The 8,840-nt window shown below is 47.4% G+C and overlaps 1 protein-coding gene across 4 annotated transcripts in view; it reads left to right on the top strand.

The window, feature by feature from the left end:
- map4k3b (mitogen-activated protein kinase kinase kinase kinase 3b) overlaps positions 1 to 8,840 on the top strand; it is a 38,005-nt gene that overhangs the window by 15,175 nt on the left and 13,990 nt on the right. Inside the window, exons 4-19 of one of the 4 annotated variants that reach the window (XM_060878938.1) lie at positions 245 to 309; positions 839 to 894; positions 1,057 to 1,104; positions 1,194 to 1,236; positions 1,318 to 1,390; positions 1,656 to 1,787; positions 2,999 to 3,061; positions 3,418 to 3,499; positions 3,813 to 3,938; positions 4,158 to 4,236; positions 4,563 to 4,618; positions 4,754 to 4,794; positions 4,985 to 5,023; positions 5,249 to 5,305; positions 6,508 to 6,562; positions 7,314 to 7,488. In XM_060878938.1, coding sequence (XP_060734921.1) covers positions 245 to 309; positions 839 to 894; positions 1,057 to 1,104; positions 1,194 to 1,236; positions 1,318 to 1,390; positions 1,656 to 1,787; positions 2,999 to 3,061; positions 3,418 to 3,499; positions 3,813 to 3,938; positions 4,158 to 4,236; positions 4,563 to 4,618; positions 4,754 to 4,794; positions 4,985 to 5,023; positions 5,249 to 5,305; positions 6,508 to 6,562; positions 7,314 to 7,488 — 1,190 coding nt within the window. Of the gene's footprint in view, positions 1 to 244; positions 310 to 838; positions 895 to 1,056; positions 1,105 to 1,193; positions 1,237 to 1,317; positions 1,391 to 1,655; positions 1,788 to 2,998; positions 3,062 to 3,417; positions 3,500 to 3,812; positions 3,939 to 4,157; positions 4,237 to 4,562; positions 4,619 to 4,753; positions 4,795 to 4,984; positions 5,024 to 5,248; positions 5,306 to 6,507; positions 6,563 to 7,313; positions 7,588 to 8,840 lie in introns of all 4 variants that reach the window. The other 3 variants (XM_060878935.1, XM_060878936.1, XM_060878937.1) reach the window with 3 other exon arrangements.

The following is an 8,840-nucleotide window of genomic DNA, read 5'->3' as shown; positions in this document are numbered from 1 at the left end:
TGTATACACGTGCGTGTGTACACACACACGTACACACAGACGTACATATACACACACACTCACACACACAACTGCTTTTTATCCTCAGATGATCTTTAATAATAAATAACAATGAATGACAATGTAAAGTTTGTTATTATTAATATCAAATTATCGGTTTATTGGAATTTTTATTTTATTATTTAGCTGCATTAATCTCATTTATTTCTGTGTGCACCTGTGTGTGTGTGTGTGTGTGTTTCAGGAGAGATAAATTATGGATCTGTATGGAATACTGTGGCGGCGGCTCACTACAGGACATTTACCACGGTAAGTGCACTTCACCTTTACACACTTGATGCAGTGATGCAGTTTGTAACGCTCAGCATCCTGCGTCCTGCTGGCGGCTCTGAGTAAGACACATGATGTTTAGTCAGGGCTGCGGCCCACATTCAGTGCACTATTTATAAAGTAGATAAACACCAATGATCCCATCTGTGTCCTAAGCATAATGATTATTAGGGTAGTGTGTGGTTTGGGACGTGACCCCGGGCTGCTCTGTAGATGGGGTGTGCTTTTATTAAACTACATAGGTTTTTAATGGAATAATCAACTGACGTGTGTGTGTGTGTGTCTGTCTCACACACATTCTCTCCATCTCTCTCTCACTCTCTCTCTTTTCTCTCTTCTCTCTCTTGCTCTCTCTCTCTTCTCTCTTGCTCGCTCTCTCCCTCTCTCTCCTGCTCGCTCTCTCCCTCTCTCTCCATCTCTCTCTCTCTCTCGCTCTCTCTCTCTTTTCTCTTGCTCTCTCTCTCTTTTCTCTCTTTTCTCTCTCTCTCTCTCTCTCTCTCTCTTTCAGTGACCGGACCTCTGCTGGAGTCACAGATTGCATATGTATCCCGGGAGACCCTTCAGGTACACACACACACACTATAAACACACTCCTGTATATACACACACACAATTAAACACTACACGCTGCAGCCTGTTGTGTAATATCAATATTCTAATCACACACAAAAACACACACACACATTTGCACAAATGTGAGTGTAAAGTGTATGGTGTGTGTCTCAGGGCCTGTACTACCTCCACAACAAAGGCAAGATGCACAGAGACATTAAGGTACAGTAGGCTTCCACATCATCTCCCTATGACCTTTGACCTTGTTGCTTTAGTTTGCCACCTTTTTCATTATTGTTTTTTCCTCATAGGGAGCAAATATCTTACTGACAGACAACGGCTATGTGAAGCTGGGTGAGACACGTTATAGAAGTATATAATTTAGTTATAAATTAGAGATAGAATATAAATGATCGTCAGTGTTTTTGTCTCTAGCGGATTTTGGCGTCTCGGCTCAGATCTCAGCCACTCTGGCCAAGAGGAAGTCCTTCATTGGAACGCCATATTGGTAAAGTACTGCTCTGTTCTTCTGGCTTTTTAATGGAAGGAGGCGTGGCCTCTGCTAGTCTCACGGAAGGAGGCGTGGCCTCTGTTAGTCTCACGGAAGGAGGCGTGGCCTCTGTTAGTCTCACAGAAGGAGGCGTGGCCTCTGTTAGTCTCACGGAAGGAGGCGTGGCCCCTAATAATGCTACATTTTATATCTTTCTTTCATTGTGTGTGTGTGTGTGTGTGTGTGTGTGTGTGTGTGTGTGTGTGTGTGTGTGTGTGTACAGGATGGCTCCGGAGGTGGCTGCAGTAGAGCGTAAAGGAGGTTATAACCAGCTGTGTGATATCTGGGCCGTGGGCATCACTGCTATAGAGCTGGCTGAGCTGCAACCTCCCATGTTTGACCTGCATCCAATGAGGTGTGTGTGTGTGTCTGTGTCTGTGTGTGTCTGTGTCTGTGTGTGTGTGTGTCTGTGTGTGTGTGTGTCTGTGTGTGTGTGTGTGTCTGTGTGTCTGTGTGTGTGTGTGTGTGTCTGTGTGTGTCTGTGTGTGTGTGTGTGTCTGTGTGTGTGTGTGTCTGTGTGTGTGTGTGTCTGTGTGTGTGTGTGTCTGTGTGTGTGTGTGTGTGTGTCTGTGTGTGTGTGTCTGTGTGTGTGTGTCTGTGTGTGTCTGTGTGTGTGTCTGTGTGTGTGTCTGTGTGTGTGTCTGTGTGTGTGTCTGTGTGTGTGTGTCTGTGTGTGTGTGTCTGTGTGTGTGTGTGTGTCTGTCTGTGTCTGTGTGTCTGTGTCTGTGTGTCTGTGTGTGTGTGTGTGTCTGTGTCTGTCTGTGTGTGTGTCTGTCTGTGTGTGTGTCTGTCTGTGTGTGTCTGTCTGTGTGTGTGTCTGTCTGTGTGTGTGTGTCTGTCTGTGTGTGTGTGTCTGTCTGTCTGTGTGTGTGTGTCTGTCTGTGTGTGTGTGTCTGTCTGTGTGTGTGTGTCTGTCTGTGTGTCTGTCTGTGTGTCTGTGTGTGTCTGTGTCTGTCTGTGTGTGTGTCTGTCTGTGTGTGTGTCTGTCTGTGTGTGTGTGTGTCTGTCTGTGTCTGTGTGTCTGTGTCTGTGTGTCTGTGTCTGTCTGTGTGTGTGTCTGTCTGTGTGTGTGTCTGTCTGTGTGTGTGTCTGTCTGTGTGTGTGTCTGTCTGTGTGTGTGTCTGTCTGTGTGTGTGTCTGTCTGTGTGTGTGTCTGTCTGTGTGTGTGTCTGTCTGTGTGTGTGTGTGTGTCTGTCTGTGTGTGTGTGTCTGTCTGTGTGTGTGTGTGTGTCTGTGTGTGTCTGTGTGTGTCTGTGTGTGTCTGTGTGTGTCTGTGTGTGTCTGTGTGTGTGTGTGTCTGTCTGTGTCTGTCTGTGTGTGTGTGTCTGTCTGTGTGTGTGTGTCTGTCTGTGTGTGTCTGTGTGTGTGTGTGTGTCTGTCTGTGTGTGTGTGTCTGTCTATGTCTGTCTATGTGTGTCTGTGTGTGTGTGTGTGTCTGTCTGTGTCTGTCTGTGTCTGTCTGTGTGTGTGTGTGTGTGTGTGTGTGTGTGTGTGTGCGCGTGCGTGCACATCTGAGAATATAAGTACATATGAACGTGTGTTGATTTTTCTGTCTCAATTCCTCAGAGCTCTTTTCCTCATGACCAAGAGCAACTTCCAGCCTCCTAAACTGAAAGATAAACTTAAATGGTGAGTGTGTGTGAGCGCGAGAGGGGGTGAGTGAGCGCGAGAGGGGGTGAGTGAGCGCGAGAGGGGGTGAGTGAGCGCGAGAGGGGGTGAGTGAGCGCGAGAGGGGGTGAGTGAGCGCGAGAGGGGGTGAGTGAGCGCGAGACGGGGTGAGTGAGCGCGAGACGGGGTGAGTGAGCGTGTTTGGGTGAGGGTGTGTGTGTGAGTTTTGTGACTTATTAAAGACATTTTTAGAAGCTTCCACCTTTTTATATGTTCTCTCTGTTTCTCTCTCTCTCTGTCTGTGTCTCTCTGTGTCTGTCTCTCTCTCTCTCTCTCTCTCTCTCTGTGTCTCTCTCTCTCTCTCTCTCTGCATTTAGGACGAATAACTTTCATCACTTTGTGAAAATGGCCTTGATTAAGAACCCGAAGAAGAGGCCGACGGCAGATAAACTGCTGCAGGTGTGTGTTGTGTTCTTAGCGTATTCCAGCAAAGGTCTTAACTCTTCCTCGTCCACCTGATCAAACTCTCATGCTGGTGGGTTACCAGACAAGTATCTGTACTGACCAACAAAACCAGTTGGTCTGGTGTCTTATTCATTCACGTACACTGAATAATCTCACAGAGATGCAGAGATGTTAGTTAGGACGTGAGCTAGTTAGCCAAACAGTGATTAGCGTACTGCAGGACTCAGGAAGTAAAGGTGCAGGCTTTCGTCCAATCGCATTGCTTCAATCCCCGACATCACATGAGCTCACTTCTTGTCTCTTATAGCACCCGTTCGTATCGCAGCCGCTGAGCCGCACCCTCGCCATCGAGCTGCTGGACAAATTCAGCAACCCCGACCGCACCGACATGGAGGACAGCCACGACGGCGAGGACGAGGAAGCCGACCCCGAGGTGAGGTCACGACCTTTGACGTTTGTCATAGAGGTTTTGTCAGTCGTCTCTTGTTCGTCTATATTATCGCGTAGGGATCGGCTCAGTGTTGAATCATTGGCATCTGTAAGGAGGCACTGAGGATGTCTGCTTTTCTGTTCCTGGGACATTTGCATGCTAGTTATTATGAAAATGTATTATAAGACATGTGTGTGTGTGTGTGTGTGTGTGTGTTTGCAGTCTCCGGTGCACGTTCCTCAGCGGATCACGTCAGCAAGCCGAAGTTCACGGGATAAAAAGACACTGTCAGAGATTAACTGTGAGTGAGTGTGTGTGTGTGTGTGTGTGTGTGTGTGTGAGTGAGTGTGAGTGAGTGTGAGTGAGTGTGAGTGAGTGTGAGTGAGTGTGAGTGAGTTAGTGTGAGTGAGTGTGAGTGAATGAGTCTGTGCGTGAGTGCGTGAGTGTGCGCGAGTGTGCGCGAGTGCGTGAGTGTGCGCGAGTGCGTGAGTGTGCGCGAGTGCGTGAGTGTGCGCGAGTGCATGCGAGTGCGTGTGTGCGTCTTAAAAAAATGAAGGATTAATTTTCTTGGGAATTCTGACTGGGAATTTTGGGAATGCTGATCTGGAATGTCTCTGTGTGATACAGTTGATCAGGTCAAGTTTGATCCTCCGCTTTGGAAAGAGACAGAGCTGCATGAGCCGGTATGTAGGGGTGTGTGTGTGTGTTTAAATAGTGTATGTCTGCGTGTGTGTATAAACTGTGTATATATGTAAATGGTGTGTGTGTGTTGTGTGTTTGGGGATTAAATCTCTGAGAAAGTCTGTATCTTGTCACAGGAACTGCAGCTGGAGCCACATAGTTTACTGGGTGAACATAAGTAAGTGTGCTGTTGTGTGTTTATATTGTGTGTGTGTTTAATATATCTGTTTGTATTGAGTGTGTGTGTCTGTGTGTGTGTGTGTGTGTGTGTGTGCATGTGTGCGCTCGCACATGTCCGATAGACTCCTTCTGTCCCTCTTACTCTGTTGGCGTTTTTCTGTCTCTCCGTTCATCTTCCTCTCTTATAGGAGTCTGTTAAAATCAGTAGCAGAAGAACTCAATCAGAGGTAAGTTAAGCCCCACCCACTGTTCCTGATTGGTCAGCACTAGATAACTCCTCCCACTCCATTAGCCTTTTAGACTAACTCCCTCTGCTTAGTGCTGCTTAGCTGTCCTCAGGAGAGTGTGTGTGTGTGTGGTGTGCGCGTGTGTGTGTCTCCATAACGCTTGTTCATTGCCCTTTTCTGAGGCTGCCACGCCCTCTTAGTCTCCACCCTCTTCATTTCTCTCAGGGGTCATGTGACACATTTAGAGGAGGATGAGGAGGATGGTGATGATGAAGCTGGACAGTAAGTGTCTGAGAGTAAGAGTGTTGATGTGCAAGCTCGGTCTCTCTCTCACACACATACACACACGCATGGTTGTTTGTCATCCTCAGCTCAGGTGGTCTCTCTCTCTTGCTCTCTCTCTCTCGCTCTCTCTCTCTCTCTCTCTCTCTCTAGCACTGTCTTCAATCAGCACTTGAAGCTCTGAAGCTCGCTCTTCGGTTTCTCTGTGTCCTATTGCATGTAAAGAAAGAATGAGTTTCATGACATGGTGTGTGATGGTGTGTGTCGGTGTGTGTATCTGTGTGTGTATCTGTGTGTGTCGGTGTGTGTATCTGTGTGTGTTGGTGTGTGTATCTGTGTGTGTCGGTGTGTGTATCTGTGTGTGTCGGTGTGTGTATCTGTGTGTGTCGGTGTGTGTATCGGTGGGTGTATCTGTGTGTATCGGTGGGTGTCTGGGTGTGAATGGTGGGTGTCTGGGTGTGTGTGTGATGGTGGGTGGGTGGGTGTGTGTGTGTGATGGTGTGTCGGTGGGTTTGGGGGTGTGAGTGATGGTGGGTTGGTGGGTTTGGGTGGGTGTGTATGATGGTGGGTTTGGGTGGGTGGGTGTGATGTGGGGGTGGGTGTGATAGTTTGGTTGGGTCTGTGTGATGGTGGGTGGGTAAGGTTGTGTGTGATGGTGGGGGGTGTGTGTGATGGTGGGGGGGGTTTGTGTGTGTGTGAAGGTGGGGGGTTGTGTGTGACTGTGTGTGTGTGTTAGTGCATGTCACAGGCTGTCGTCACTTAACTCTTCATGCTTCGTGTCTCTGGTGTTAATGTGAAGATGTTTTCGTCCCTCAGACAAAGTAAAACCTTTTAGTGTTTAAAAACAAAAGAAAACAGAAACCTGCAGGAATTTTAGACCTAATCATGTGATGCTTTGCTCAATGTTCTGCACTGTAACTGACCATCAGCAGCACCATCAGCACCATCAGCACCATCAGCAGCAGCAGCAGACGTAACACATTAATCATGTTACACTTCACCACCTTAACTCACTTCACTTAAAGCTTGTTGGGCTGAGATGCAGAAATTAACTTCTCCTTATCTGATCGGTCGTCTGTCATGAGAAGGCTCTCATTGCATGTCATGCAATAAACATGTATGTTTATGGAGTGTGTGTGTGTGTGTGTGTGTGTGTGTGTGTGTGAGATCTAATAATCTAAACTGCACGTCTGATTCCTCAGTTCAAACTCCAGTTCAACAATGAGGCCTAAAGTTCCTCCTCCTTTACCCCCTAAGGTGAGAACACACAACACAAACACAATAAAACATACATGTTCCTTCTCTCTCTCTCTCTCTCTCTCTCTCTCTCTCTCTCTCTCTCTCTAACACACGCACAGATAAACAAAAGGTAACTAGGGCAGTAGAGTTTTAATTACTTTAAATATTCAGCATTCAACCATTATTTCTCTCTCTCTCTCTCTCTCTCTCTCTCTCTCTCTCTCTCTCTCTCTCACACTCACTCACTCACTCACTCACTCACACTCTCACTCTCACTCTCTCTCTTGCTCTCTCTTACGCACTCTCTCACTCTCTCTCTCTCCCTCTCTTACACACTCTCTCTCACACACACTCTCTCTAACTCTCTCGCTCTCTCTTACGCACTCTCTCACTCTCTCTCTCTCTCTCTTACACACTCTCTCTCTCTCTTTCTCTCTCACACACACACACACTCTCTCTCTCTCTCACACTCTCACACTCTCTCTCTCTCTCTCTCTCGCTCTCTCTTATGTACTCTCTCACTCTCTCTCTCTCCCTCTCTTACACACTCTCTCTCTCTCTCTCTTACACACTCTCTCTCTCTCTCTCTCTCTCTCACACACACACACACTCTCTCTCTCTCTCACACTCACACTCTCACACTCTCTCTCTCTCTCTCGCTCTCTCTTACGTACTCTCTCACTCTCTCTCTCTCCCTCTCTTACACACTCTCTCTCTCACACACACTCTCTCACACTCTCTCACACTCTCTCTCTCTCTCTCTCTGTAGCCCAAGGCTCTTGGCCCTCCCCAGAACGATCCTGACGGAGAGGATGGCGCCGGACAGGGGACCATCAAACGTTGCCCTGCCTCCGCAAGCCCCGCCCCTCCTCCTCGCCCCACCTCCTGCGTGCCCCCCAGGCCGCCGCCCCCTCGCCTGCCCCCTCAGAGACGCAGCAGCTTAGGTAAAGAGCCTCCAGAGCGCGCTCAGACAGAGACCGAAGGGGATGATGGGAGTTTTAGGTTCTGGGAGTGGCTACACGCTGAGGAGCAGAAGGAAGACAGTAAGCTTGGCCCCGCCCCCGGTAGCCAGATGCCGCCCTGTGATTGGTAGATGTAAACATCACAGTAGATGTGTAGTGACTTCCATTGTCTCTAATGGAGTTTCCATCCACCTGCTGTAATGTGAAATTTACAACCAACATGAACAAATAAACACAGAAATACGGCTAAGAACAATGTTTAGCTGAGACCAAAATGTTAAAGATGTCGTTAAAGGCTGATGGAAACGTTTTTGAGTGTGTTTCAGTCATGGCTGTGTCTTAAACTGCAAACAACCTCGGGCTAAACAGGAAGGTTCCAGAAATAAAAGAAAAAAAAGAAAACCATGGAAACGGGGTTACTTTTTCACCTCCCTTACTCCTGGAAGTAAAAGCTATCTGGCTTGCATCTCATACAGCTACAGTTTCTGTCTCATCACCTCCTTTCTTTTTCAACTCCCGCCCATGTCGTTTGATTGACAGGCGTTTGTTTTAGACCTACTGTTAGCGTAAGGACAGTAAAGTGTCTGTGGACAAATGGATGGATTCCTTTTTGTTCTCTGTGGGGGGAAAAAAGTAGAAACTAGATTTGTAAAGTTTGTCACAACAAACTTTGATGTTGGCTTTGACAAGGCAGGTATTCGTAAAGGCCGGTGCTTTTTGGAGGCAAGTGGACATACAACTTGTGAAATCTAGTGGAGCGCCAGGGTGCCAAAACATTTGGAGGCAAGTGGAGACGAGCATGTGATGTCTACCGAAAACCTGTGATGCAGTTCCCCTCCTCGGGCTGAGTGTTTTTATATGCCACATGTCCATGTTGTGCTAATGTTTTTTGTTGTCACGTGAAGTCATCAGAATACCCTTGAGGAAGTTCCCCTCATTGTTTAGAGTGTTTTGATATGTCACATGTCCATGTTGTGCAAATTTTTTATTTTCACGTGACATCACGTGACGTCACATGACATCATCAGAATACACGTGAGGAAGTTCCCCTCATTGTTGTGAGTGTTTTGATATGTCACATGTCCATGTTGTAAAAAGTTTTTTGATTTTGCATATATTGGGGGCGGGGCTTCGGCACAACCGGAAGGCCAGTCGGTGCACCAGTTTAAACCTTTGTTCAGAGTCTCACCCTAAAGGAGCTGGTCGAGTTTGGTGTAGATAGTTCGAAAGCTTGCCAAGTTATAAACCTCCAAAGTTTATAATGGGAGTCTATGGGAAAAAAGGCCAATTTGAGACCCGGTACCGGAAGTACTGGTACTCGGATCGCTTAGAAA

The sequence above is a fragment of the Tachysurus vachellii genome, chromosome 10, assembly GCF_030014155.1.
Source record: "Tachysurus vachellii isolate PV-2020 chromosome 10, HZAU_Pvac_v1, whole genome shotgun sequence".
Taxonomy (NCBI): Eukaryota; Metazoa; Chordata; class Actinopteri; order Siluriformes; family Bagridae; genus Tachysurus; species Tachysurus vachellii.
The sequence above is the reverse complement of the archived record's forward strand: the minus strand, read 5'-3'. Positions and strand labels throughout refer to the sequence as shown.